The sequence below is a fragment of the Vombatus ursinus genome, unplaced genomic scaffold (genome assembly GCF_900497805.2).
Source record: "Vombatus ursinus unplaced genomic scaffold, bare-nosed wombat genome assembly UNPS02009173.1, whole genome shotgun sequence".
In the NCBI taxonomy this organism is placed as follows: Eukaryota; Metazoa; Chordata; class Mammalia; order Diprotodontia; family Vombatidae; genus Vombatus; species Vombatus ursinus.
This window is the reverse complement of record NW_020948951.1, coordinates 3,220,736-3,234,377: the sequence shown is the minus strand read 5'-3', so window position 1 is coordinate 3,234,377 and position 13,642 is coordinate 3,220,736. Positions and strand designations below refer to the sequence as shown.

General features: G+C 41.4%; 1 protein-coding gene across 1 annotated transcript in view; it reads right to left on the bottom strand.

Moving 5' to 3' along the window:
- LOC114035070 (adhesion G protein-coupled receptor E3-like) overlaps nt 1–13,220 on the bottom strand; it is a 42,833-nt gene extending 29,613 nt beyond the window's left edge. Inside the window, exons 1-3 of the mRNA XM_027851033.1 lie at nt 13,190–13,220; nt 4,872–4,916; nt 4,223–4,345 (exon numbers count right to left, since the gene is read on the bottom strand). Of these exons, the coding sequence (XP_027706834.1) occupies nt 4,223–4,345; nt 4,872–4,916; nt 13,190–13,220 (199 nt within the window). The remainder of the gene's footprint in view (nt 1–4,222; nt 4,346–4,871; nt 4,917–13,189) is intronic.
- Nucleotides 13,221–13,642: the final 422 nt, after the last annotated feature.

The window sequence follows — 13,642 nt, the reverse complement described above, 5'->3', positions numbered from 1 at the left end:
ATTGACAAGATGGAAATCATGACCATCTGCACAAAACAAAAGCCTCATGAAATAATAGCAGAAAACTTAAACACTTAAAGTGTCCATTGATCATTCCAATTCCCAGCCCCGCCCATATTCTGGATGCAGCCAGCACAACCTCACAATCTGATATTCCTTATGTTTAACTGATATCGTACCATATACCACAGTAAGTTTAAAGAGGGTTTGCTGTTGTTGTTCAGCCATTTTTCAGTTGCATCCAACTCTTTGTGACCCCATTTGGGGTTTTCTTAGCAAAGATACTGGAAATGGTTGGCCATTTCCTTCTCCAGCTCATTTTATAGATGAGGAAACTGAGGCCAACAGGGTCACACAGCTAGTCAGTATCTGAGGCCAGATTTGAATTCATGAAGAAGAGTCTTCCTGACTCCAGGCCCCTACACTCTATCTACCACACAACCTAGCTGCCCCTTCAAGTGGATACGTGATCTAGATATAAAAAGGTTATATCATTTAAAATGTGGAGGAATATTGATGGAAGTACCTTTCACAAATGGCTAAATGGAAAATTCTTAATCAAATAAGGGACAGAGGAGATCATAGAAGTCTAAGAAACAGACAAATTTAATTACATGAACATAAAAAGCTTTTGCGTGAACAAAATACAGCTCAGATAATAAGAAAAATGATTGATTGGGAGAAATATTTGCATTGAATACCCCCAATTTTAAGGAATGAAGACAAATATATAAAACCAAGAATTATTTTCCAATCGATAAGTAGTCAAAGAATGCCTACACATTTCTTAAAAGAATTGCAAGCTATTAACAGCCATAGGAAAGACTGCTTTAAATAATTCATCACAAAAATGCAAATTAAAGTAATTCTGTGGTTTTCCTTATACCCAGTGAATTGCCAAATGTGATGAAAAAGTAAAAATAGGCCATGTTGGTGGGGCTATGGGAAGACAGATGCACTAACACACTGCTGGAAAATTCTCATCTGCCAAACATATATACTCCAGGGAAATCAAAGAGCAAGAAAGGTCCTACATAGACAGAATATGCAGAGCAGGAATTTCTGTGGCAGGAAAGAATTGTAAATAAAGTGACTGCTCATAAATTGGGGAATGGCTTTGCAAACTGTGTTGCATGAATGTAATGGAATATTTTTGCTTCATAAGAAATGACAGTTCAGAGTTGGAGTTCAGAGACATATGAAAAAGATTTATATGGACCAATGCAGAACAAAGAAAGTGGAATCACAAAAAAATATGCACAATGACTACAACAAATCCAAATGCAAAAAGTACAATAAAATTAAACTAAGTGTATCTACCAAGCAAAATATCATAGAGAGAGCTATGAATTAGGATGAGAATTGCTGCTGAGATGATTAGAAGTTCAAAGGAGATAAAATCCAAGAAAAAAAGCCAGTAGTAAAGCCTATGACCTCAAATTTCTATATACAAATGCACACAATTTAACCAATATGCAGGATAAATTATAGGTCTGAATGCAAGGAAGCCAATCTTACTTTACGGGCATCAATGAGACCTGGGGATGAGACTCCTGATTGGAATGTAGTTCTGGTTGGGCATACATTATTCAAAAGAAATAGTGATGGGTGTAAGGCAGGTGCATAGCATTGTACATTAAGATTTATGTACTCAAATCCAGGAACTTGAAGGGAGAAGCACGATGGAATGCATTTAGGTGAAGATAAGTGGAGGAAAAACAAAAGCAATTCTGTCATTGGAGTAATTCCAATTCTGCCTAGCCAGAAAGAGATGCAGAATTCAGGAAGCAAGTCACAATCTAGCACAGAGGCATGATATAATAATGATAGAGACTTCAATTATTCTGAAATCGGCTGGAACTCCTCTCTGTCTACCCCTCTGTGTCTCTCTGTCTCTATCTCTCTTAAAAACAAAGTATTTTTCACTTGACTTAATGCTAATTTCATCCTTCAAAAAATGGAGGAACCAACAAGGGAGAAATCAATTTTCAACCTGGTTCTCCTCAACAGGAAGGAACTCTTTGCTGGCTTATAAAGCACAAGATCCTTGTGGGAAGTGACACTTCCTCTTTGAGATGGTAATAGAGAACAAAAGGAATGCTGGACATAGTTGGACATGTGCTTCAGATTTTAGCTAGCCATCACACTCTAGCTAAGAGGGTGATGCTCTGAGCTTTCCAGCACAAAGACTGAACTAGGACCTCGGGCTATATACACAAAAGAACCTGATTTTGTGCACGAAGGAAAATGTTTACCACCTAAAAAAAATGTACCACCTAACTGCCAAAGAAAGAATTTTATATTTATTCTGGAGATAGTAGGGAGCCACTAGAGTTTACTGAATAAAAAGAGGGTGATATGGTCATATCTATGAATGCAAAAAAGGACAGCCAGTGCTATAAAGTATAGCCAGGAAAGAGTGCCATCAGGAAGGAGCTAGATCTCAGTGAGTTCCAGAATATGGAAAAGATCAAGAAAGAAAGAGGTTTAAGAAAAGGTTCAGAATTATGAAGCAGGCCTTCTAGAAAGCATAATGGAAGGGTCATGAGGGAGGGAGAAGGATAGGGGTGGTGGCAATGAAGGAGAGGGGAGCTGGGGTTGGGAAATGGCATTTGTTCATCAGTAGTTAGGGGTTCAGAATCATTAGCATGGAGAGAGTAAAAGGAAATGGGAGTATGCAAGCATTGAGCAAAGAATCCCTACAATTTGTGAATAGGGAGATGTCCATGGAGGGAGATGGATGATTAGACAGTTCAAGGGCTATGCTGCATGACAAATTGATGAATGTGGAATTATTTGATGGTTGGACTCAAAGACTGATTGTTAATGGTTCAATGACAATTTAGAAGGACATCTATAGTTGAATCCCCCAGGATTCTATGGTGGGATTTGTGCTGATCAATACTTCTGTCATTGGATAGAGTCATAGATGAATAGGTGACTTTTTTATCAAATTTCCTAAGGATACAAAATTCAGAGGAATGTTTTGATAACACAGACAGGATCCCAAAAGACCATTACATTCCAGAGTAGTGGTGTTAAACAAAAATAGAAATAGGTTCCTGGAGGGCATATCAACTTGAAAAATGACAAGTCAACATTATCTATGTGGTGTTATATTTTTATTTATTTTGTTAAACATTTCCCAATTACATTTTAATCCAGCTCCTGCTGCCTTCAGAGTTTTGCAACTCTGCAAGCCCACTGCCTATGAATCTGACAATCTTTAGTCTAGAGCATTGGAATGACACTATTAGGATGAAATTTAATAGGGATAAAACTAAAGCCTTACTCGACTTCAAAAAATCCACTTCACAAGTGCAATAGATACTTAGATAGCAGTTTGTCTGAAAATGATGAGGATTTCAGTGGATGCCAAGCTCAATGTGAGTCAAGGCAAAGAAGTCAGCCTGATCTTGGGTTTTAGCATCTAGGAATAGGAAGTTGGTAGTCCCACTACAATGCTGCCCTTATCACATTACATCAGAAGGGCTGTGTTCCCTTCTGAGCTCCACAGATTTGGAAGTACATTGATAAACTGGACAGTATCCAGAGGAAGGCAATCAGGATACTGAAGCATCTTGAGTCCATGCCATTTGAGGACCAGTTCAAGGAAGAGAGGATTTCAGTATGGAGAAGAGAAGGCTCAGGGGAGACATTATAGCTATCTTCAAGTACTTAAAAAGCTATAATGTAAAAGAGGTAATAAATTGGTTCTGTTTGCCCTCAGGGGGAAGAAACAGGATGGATGGATGGAAGTTATGAAGAGACAAATGTATAGTTGATGTCAGGCAAAAACTTCCTAACATAGCTAACCAAAAGTCATATAGGCTGACTAAGGAGGTAGTGGCTTCCTTCTGGCCTCAGGTCTTCAGGCAAATGTTGAATACCCAACCACTTGGCAGTCACACTGGACTCATTAGCCAGTATGGGTTGGATCAGATGGCCTCCAATGTCCCTTCTAACTCTGAAATTCTGTGATTCTGTGACTCATGAGTGAACCAGGGGAGCACTGGGCTCCATCTCAGGAATCTCATAGTTGACCTTTCTCCTGATTCTTGATGAGCCAAGCTTCCCATCTCTGTCACCTCATCCTTCTCATTGTATATCATGGCCAGTGAAAAAATCCCATTTTCTAAACCTCCCATGCCTACTACCCCTCAACTCCCTCCACCCCAGAAATCTCTGATTAGAAATCCACCTTTCTCAGAGTGCTCTTTACCTATGCATCTCTCTTTAGGGTCAGTGAAGGATCTGTTCCCCGACTCAGAAGTATATCCATCCTGGCAGGTACAGAAGGTGCCATTAAAACAGCTGGAATGCTTAGGACATTGAGGACAGGAAGCTACAGGAGAAGAGAGACTGTCAGAGGGGTCCCCTGGGTATAAGGAACAACTTTTTAAAAGTCAGGTGGCTTCCATATTGTAAACCCGTGTTCTCAGAGATATCACCAACATGAAAATGAGAGATCCCCTCGAGAGAAAAATCCAAGGGTTAGACAAGTGCTCCGTGGCCTGCCATGGAGCAGTGGCCTAGGGAAGTCCATGAAGGTCCACTCTCCATACCTTAGACCCCTCTAATGTCAGTGCTGTGAGAGTCCTTAGAACAGAGGATATGAAATGTCCAAGGTGGAAGGGATTTAAAGATCTCATAGTCCAACTCCCTTATTTTAAGAAAGGGTAAAGTTTGTCCAAAATGGGAAGAAATCTGAGGTATGGTGGAGTCTGCTAAAGATAACAGGGGTCATTTGTTTCATTTCACAAAGGACACAGAGTCCATGGCCTATTCCTATGGAACAAACTTTTCCTCCTGCTCAAAAAGCCCTTCTCCGGGGTCTGGCACTGAATAGGGCAAGTTCTCAGTAGACTTACCTCCCTGATTCTGGACTGTAACAGTTGCCAGCAGGATGAAGAGCCCTGGAAGAGAGAGAGGTAGAGCTGAACACCAGGAGAGAAGGTGGAATGAAGTCTAAAGCCACATGCATGCCCAGGACATGCCTATTGCATCACAAAATCACAGTATCACAGACTTTCCAAGATGAAAGAGACCTGGGAGGACATCTAATCCAATGCCTACATGAACAAGAATCCCATCTGTTATACATCATACAGACACTCACCCAGCCACTGCTCTACACTTTCCAGTACAGAAGAACCCAACACTTCCTGGAGCTACCCATTCCCCTTTGTAGGTCTTTAATTAGGATGAAAGTTCAAAGACTGAGAGGTGGAAGGGACCTGTTATGTCATCAAGCCCAAATTAGGTAATCAAATGGGATATTTGTAAAATGTTTAGCACAGTGCCTGGCACGTAGGAGGTACTTAACAAATGCTCACTGCTTTTCCCACTCTAGTCTAGCCCCCTGATTTTACAGATGAGAAATCAGAGGTCCAGAGAGGTTAAGAGACTACTGGGTCACATAGCCAGCAAGTGACAGAAGCAGAATTCCAAGCCCGCCCTTCTGCCTGAAGATGTTTGAACCACGGTTCCCCCAATCATTAGAGATTTCCTTCTACAAATCCTTAATATGTCTCTTGACAAATTCTGTCCTCTGCCTGAAGTCAGACCTTTAAGGCCCAGCAGAACGGGTGTAATCCCTTTTCCCCAAGCTAGCCCTTCAAATACTTGGAGACACTTGTCATGTCCCCCTGAAGTTTCTATTCTCCAAAATAAACACCCCCAATTCTTTCAATTGATCCCCACAAGGCCTGAACTGAAGGCCTTTCACCAGCCTCTTCTCTCTCCTCCTCCAGATGATCATCATCAAAGACCGTCCAAAGAGTGACCCCCAATGTGTGACTGCCACTGCTTAAGAGGGAGGCAAGCCAGATGAACGGAGGATTCAATGTCCAAGGAACTGAGTTTGAATGCTAGTTCTTCTACTTTCTGCCTGTGTGACATCTCACAAGTTCTTCCCCTCTTTGGGTCTCAATTCCTACAATTTCTCAATTCCTAAAACAAAGGCATTGGACCAAATGACCTCTGAGTTTCCTTACAGCTCTGAACCTACAACCCTGAAGGAACTGCAGCACCAACAGCCAATTAGGAAGAAGCTAGCTCAGTTTTTCTTGGGGTGAGGGAAGACTAAGAAAGGTAATTACCTTCAACCTCACAGAGTCAACACCTTTTATCTGATATAGGGAAACAGGGATGCCATTGACCATGGAAATCAGGAAATAATCCCCCCAAAACTCAGCTTAGGTCCACATCCTCCAGCAATGAGTTTTAACTCAGGCTACTGGCAAGTGGCCAAGGGACTGAGCAGATTTGGGGTTCATCTCTCCTCCTGGTCCCTGATCTCCACCTGGAGAAAATCTACAAACAAAGCAACAGAAATACACAGAATAGAACAGAAAGAGCAGTGTACCTGGCATTGAGAAACCCAACTCCCACACTAGCTGTATGGCCATGAAGAAATCTGTGGGCCTCAGTTTCCCAATCTGTAAAATGAGGGTAATAATGCTTCTAATACTAAGTTCACTTTGTGAACTTTAAAATATGAGAGGAAAGTGAACTCTCATTATTATGGGATTCTAGAATTGAAAGGTAGAGAAAAGTCATCTAAGCTAACCTTTTCATTTCACAGACAAGGAAACTAAATCCTGGAAAGAAATGACTTACCAAAAGTCACATGGGTAGTAAGCAGTAGAGCTGAGACTGAATCCCAGATATTCGGCCTCCAAATTCTGACCACTATTCAATTCAACAAATATTTATTAACCACCTACCATGTGTACCATGTATTTTGTTAGATACTAAGGATATAATGGGAGCAGCTAGGTTGTGCAGTTGATAGAGCACAGGATCTGAAGTCAAGGAGATCTGAGTTCAAATATGACGTCAGACGCTTACTAGCTATGTGACCCTGGGTAAGTCTCTTAACCCGTTTTTGTCTCAATCCCTCATCTGTAAAATGGGGCCAAACCACTCCAATATCTCTGCCAAGAAAACACCACAAACAAAGTCCATGGGGTCACATAGCATCAGCCACAACGGAACAACAACAAAAACATTTACATTCTTGTAGGGACACAGTGTGTACACGTGAATCTATACCTAATACATATAAAGTAGGAATAGAGACAGGACCTAAGATCTCACTGATACAAGGGAATTCCTGAATGGGGAAACTCTCTATACTAATGCAGGTCAACACTTCTCTGCAATTTACAGTAGCAGAGAATTGCCTAGAGCACTCACAGGTTAAGAGACTTGCTTTAAGGGCAGTGCCTAAGCCCAGCTCTTCCTGGCTCTGGGGCCGGCTCTCTCTCCCCAGAGCCATACAGAATATAGTATAAAACAATTTTGAGAGCCAGAGAGCAGTCATTGGTTGGACAGAAAAGGACTCTCATAGAAGTTGGCACCTATGCTGTGCTTTGAATGGAGGCAGGGCTTCTAGGATGCGGACGTGAGAAGGCAGCATTGTCCAAACAAGGAGGACCTCCTATACAAAGTCATAAAGGTAGGAGATGGAATGATGCATGGGAATACATTAGGCCAGTTTGATGACAATGGAAAACATGGGAAGATTTCTACAATGGGAAAGACTAGGAAGGGAGATAGGAAGTAGAGGGTTTTAAATGCCAGACTGAAGATACTGTATTCGAGAGGTAATAGGGAGCCATGAATGAGGTTTGAACTCTACAATATTGAACAAGTTAGATATTTAAAGAGAGAGTCAACAGATGTGGTGGCACATGTGTTTAATCCCTACTACTGGAGAGGATGAGGCCGGTGGACCACTTGAGTTCAGCAGTTACAAGTTGCAGCAGGTGTCCACATAAAGCTGAGAGGTGTCCACATGAAGTCCAGCACCAATACGGTGAACCCCAGGGAGACAGCATTCATTACACTGCCTAAGGAGGGGTAAACCTGCCCAGATCAGAAATGGAGCAGGTCAAATTTTCTGTGCCAATCAGTATTAGGATCTAACTTACATGTTGCCCCTGGACCTTCAGCCTAGACAAAATAGGTTTTGTCCCAGTTTCCAAATAAAGGTTAAGGGGAGAGTAGGATTGAGGTTGTAGGAAAAGAAGAATGAGATTGCTATTCTTCTTCCTTATTACCATCATCCAATGGCCTTTTCTCAGTCCTCATCTTTCTTGACCTCGATTGCATTTGACACATCACATTTGACCACACCTTCCTTCCAGATTCTCTCTTCATTCTGAGTTTTTAAGACCTTGTTCTCCTCCTACATCTCAGACCAATTCTTCTGAGTCTCCTTTTCAAGGACCACTGCTTGCCCCTAGAAGTCTACATAGCCCCAGGGCTCTGTTCTGGGTCCTCTTCTCTCCCCTTTCTCTATCCTCCCCATTTATGACCTCAGTCCCTCCTATCTGCTTAATTATCATTCCTGTGTAAATGACTCCCAAATCTCCCCATGCAACCCTCATCTCTCCCCTGAGCTCCAGGTCATCTTCATCAATTGCCTGCTAGACACCTCCACCTGCATGTCCCATTACTCAACATGTCTAAAAATGGACTCAGTCTTTCCCCTTACTCTCCCTCCTCATCCCCCTGCTTTCTAACTTCCCTATTTCTGCTGAGGAAGCCACCAGCCTTCTAGTCACTGAGGTTTGAAACCCAGAAGCCTTCCTCAACCACCTACTCCCCCTTACCACCCACTTCCCCAAACAGTTGCCCAGTTTTTTTGATTCTACTTCTTATAACTATCTTCTTCTCCGTCTCTCATCACTGCTCACATGGGCTATAATAGTCCTCTAATTGGTCTCCTTATATCCAATCTCTCCCCTTCCCAATCTATCGCCCACACAGCTGCCCAAACCGATGTTCCTAAAGCACAGGTTGGATCATGTTACTCCCCTGCTCAAACATCTTCAGTGGCTCCCTCTTACCTCTAGTATGGAATTCTTACTGTGCTGTTTATCACTTAAAGCCCTTCTGGTTCTAGTCTACCTTTCACACTTTCTTACACATTACTCCCTTTCACACACTCCATGGCCCATCCAAAGAAAGGCAAAAGAGAAGGAGCTCACAGACTAATGGGGAAGAAAACACGCAAAAATAATGTACAAATGAAACACATACAGATTGAATTGGAGGTAGTCAGCAGAGGTGGGTGCTGGCATTAAGGCACCAGCCCAGGGATGAGCTCATGGAATCCCTGAAGCACTTTCCAGCATCTTGAAGGAATATTTGCTGACAACAGTTCTCATTTCTCCAGGGTGTTAGAGTTTGCTTAAGTGTTTTCTTCACAGCAACCCTGTGAAACAGGTAGGGTTTGGACTCCAATTCCAGTTTTACTAAATACCACCTTCTGACAATGAGTAAATCACTTCCCTTCCCCAGGCTTCAGTTTCCCCATCTACACAATGGCAGCAGGAAAAAAGGAGAATGTGTGGAAGAAATGATCATTAAGGGGCCTTCCAATCATAACTCTTATGACCCTATTGTTATATCATCTCTTTTGATCTCTACAACAACCTGGAGGGAAAGGTAATAGTATGCCCACTTTACAGATGAGGAAACTGAGGTTTCTGATGGTCAAGAAGTCAGAATTGGAGGACTGAAACCAGGACTCCTGACCCCCACCCCCAAGGGCATTACTCTTTCCACTATACATCACAGTGTGTTTTTTTCCTTGCTTATTTCTCTTTTATGGATAGTTGATTTTAACATTTTGGTTTTAAGTTTTTCCCCCTCTTCCACTTACTTTGGTCATAAGATCATAGATTAAGAACTGAAAGGAACCTTAGAAGTCATTGAGTCCAACCCCTTCATTTTACAGATGATGCAACTGAAGCACAGAGAAGTCAAGAGACTTTCCCAAGGTCACAAGGTGACTGAAACCCAGGTCTCCCTGACTCCAAGTCCAATGCTTTACTGACTATACCATATGCCACTCACCTCATCAGTCTATGAACTCTTCAAATTGGAAGGGAGCTTAGGCCCAGATGTCTCATTGTACACAAGTGGAAACTGAGACCAGAGAAGAGAAGAGATGGACTCAAGTCCCGGACTCTTCCCATTAAACTATGTTACTTCTAGAGATTTTAAGACTCTACATAGTACATCCCACGGGCAGGGGATGGTATCACAGAATAGCAGTGTCAGAGCTAGAAGGAGCCAGGGTGTCCCTCTAGACCAGAACTTCTTAATCTTCTTGGTGCCATAGACCCCTCTCCCTTTTGGTAGTTAGTCTGGTGAAGTCTAAGCACCCCATCTCAGAAGAATATTTTTAAATGCATAAAAAAATTTTAAAGTATAGGATTACAAAGGAAACCAATGGCATTGAAATACAGTTATCAAAATATTTTAAAAACGTGTTTAGAGAATCCAGATCTTATAAGAACCTCTGACCTAGTCAATCCTTACATTTGTAACTTGGTCTCAGAGAAGTTAAGTCACTATCTCCAGGACACTCAGCTAATTAGTGACCCAGGACTAGGGCATATCTACCTCAGTGCATAAGATACATAAGTAGGTATTCAGTGAACATCTGTTGATGACAGTGATGGACAATAATCAATCTATTTCCCCTTTCCAAAGACTGTCGATCTTCTCTTTAAATATATATTGCCTGTAACTCACTGAAAATGTTATTCTACATATTGAGGTTGAAGAAAAGCAGGCACACATCTCACAAACAGTCTTACTGCTGCCTCATTTGTCTTTTCTAATGACATAAATACTTCCTAGTAGATCCAGCATTAAAAGGAAGTTGGAAATATAATTATTTGTGACATTAAGAAACAGTTACCCAGTCAAAACCTTGGTAGCATCCTAGACTCCTCACTCCCCCACACCCCTTTTATCTAATCAATAACAAGTTTTTGTCTCATCTTCAGCAATGTGCTGGTAAATGTTTAACAACCAGTTCTCAAGAGAGTAAATTGTCTGCAGGACACACTTTTAATCTGCATTATCAGCATTTTCTCCATCATTTTTTAAAGTCTGGACAATTAACAAAATAATAAATCAAGCCCTGATTTATAGCATTTCCCAATTTTTGAAGTGTGAATATGCACACTGAAAATTTAACAATCAGCTCTCTTGAGACAGTTTGAGCTGGTTCCAACACAGTCCATCTTTTACAATATCGTTCATATCCATCCCCTTCTCTCCACTCCCACAACTACCAGTATTGCCACAGCCTTCTCATTGGTCTCCCAGCTTCAGGACCCTTCCCTCTCTAATCCATCCTCTACACAGCTATCAAAGTGGTTCCATATGCTTATGAGTTAAACCACCTACTGGGCTATCTATTGCTAAAAGCCATTCATAATCTGGTTCCAGTCTACTTTCTAAGACTTGGTATATATTACTCCCCTTCATACGCTCCATGGTCCAGCCAAACTGGTCTCCATGCTCTTCCTCACAAACAATTCATTTCTCTGTACCTTTACATAGTTTTTCAGCCCTGCCTAGAATTTTCTTGCTCCTCATTGAAGACTCTAGATGCCTTCAAAACCCATTTTAAGTGTTATCTCCTCCAGGTGTCTTTCCTGATCCTTCGAGGGATTAGTTCCCCCAAGCTCTCCAGTGAAACTGCCTTGTATTTACTTTGTAAACATGTGGCACTTTGTATACATATACATGTTCTTTTCCTTCATGTAGACTGTAAGCTCCTTGAGGCCAAGACACGTATACATGTACATGTTCTTTCCCTCATGTAGACTGTAAGCTCCTTAAGGACAAGAAATGTATACATGTACATATTCTTTCCCTCATGAAGATTGTAAGCTCCTTAAGGACAAGAAATAATTTGATTTTGTATTTATGCCCCCTGCACTTAGCAGAGTTCCTGGCATATGTTGTTGTTGTTCAGTCATGTCCAACCCTCTGTGACTCCATTTGAGATTTTCTTGGCAAAGATACTTGAGTGGTTTGCTATTTCCTTCTCCAGCTCATTTTACAGATGAGGAAACTGAGGCCAACAGGGTTAAGTGGCTTGCCCAGGGTCATACAATAGGTAAGTGTCTGAGGCCAGATTTAAACACATGAAGATGAATCTTTCTAATGCCAGACCTGGCACTCTATCCACTGTGCTACCTACCTGTCCCCCCAGCCCCACCCCAGCACATAGCAGATTATTGATAGATGCTTGTTAATTGATTGATTGAGTATTCTGAAAGGTCATCACATAAATGTTAGTTTTGCCAGATGCCAGGAGCAATGGGGGAAGGGTCAGTGTGAAGAATTGTGATACTTAAGCCTTGGTTTTTCCAACAACATTAACCTGTTATAATATCACCCTTGTCTTTCTAGCATTCTTGGTCATCACAGAGTCCCATGAAAGAGAGCATGGGAACAAAAGACTCACATCCCTACAAGGTAGGAAAAAAAAAATCTAAAACTGGGGCTGGATACCAACAAGGGTAATAGACAGGGCTGGTTTTTTTTTTCACTTCTAAAATTTTTACTGATATGTTTTATTTTCCCATCACTTCCATTTCAGAATATAGCCCTACCCATACACCTTTCCAGGGAGCCATACCTTACATGAATGAAAAAGAGACAGAAATAGAGAGGAGAAGGAGAAGGACAGAGACACACAGAGACAAAAATATAGAAAGAGAGAGATAGTAGCTTAACAAAATTAAGCAAAGTATGAACTGTATTTGATAGAATATTTGTTTTCAGAACCATATCCTGAAACAAAGGAACATTTTCTATTCTTCAGGGTCAGCTCGATCATTATAAGGTAACAAACCTTTTGAGAATGTAACCTGATGGCTTAGGAAAATTCTTTCCCTGTTCTGGGTCTCAGTCTTCTCATTGATCAAATGAGGAGGTTGGTCAAGATGACCTCTAATACTTGATTCTCGCACTGACATTAATTAGCGGTGCAATGCTGGGCAATTCCCTGCCTTTTCTAAGCCTCAGTTTCCTCTTCTGTAAAGAAGAGGTGTGGGTCCAGAGAACCCCTAATATTCTAATATAATGTCCTGGCATGGTCACTAGCTGGGTGACCCCAGACAAAGTCTTTCCTGTCTGGGTCCCATTTTTCCCTTTTGTAGAATACGGATAGAAATATTCATGATACCTGCCAACTATGGTTGTTCTCAGGGAAGCATTTTGTAAACCTTAAAATACTAGAGAAATATCTATTATTATGTACAATTCTATTTATCAGGAAGTCCATGGAAGTATTGACTAGTTCTTTTCTAATAATTAGATCACAAGTACGGTAATGTGTATTGAAGAGAAGTAATTTGCCACTCACCCCAAAGAAGCAAGAACCAGCTCTCAGCCATGGTCCCTGGTAGCTGCTGTCTGAAAACCAAGAGGGAACTATAGCTCCTCTTATCTTTCTCTGATGTTTCTCAAGGGTATGAGTGTGTGGGAGAGATTGAGTAATATAGTTTACAGGGCTTCTCTTCACTAATGTAATTGAAATAATACATTAGCAGGGCTAACAACAGGAAAGTATTTTGAAATCTACATGATGTTCTGAACAGGATGCTTTCATTGCCATTGATCCTAGGGTGAAACTTGAATGGTGGACAGGGGGATGAGGGAATCAATGCATGGAAGGGCACCACACCCACCACTGTCCAATCCCATGCCATCATTATCTTTCAATCCATTGCATCAGGGAGTACCTCAGTCATGATCTCTTTGTGAGTCTATATCTACAAAGGGCTATGGGAATTATCATGAGGACTGAACCAACTTG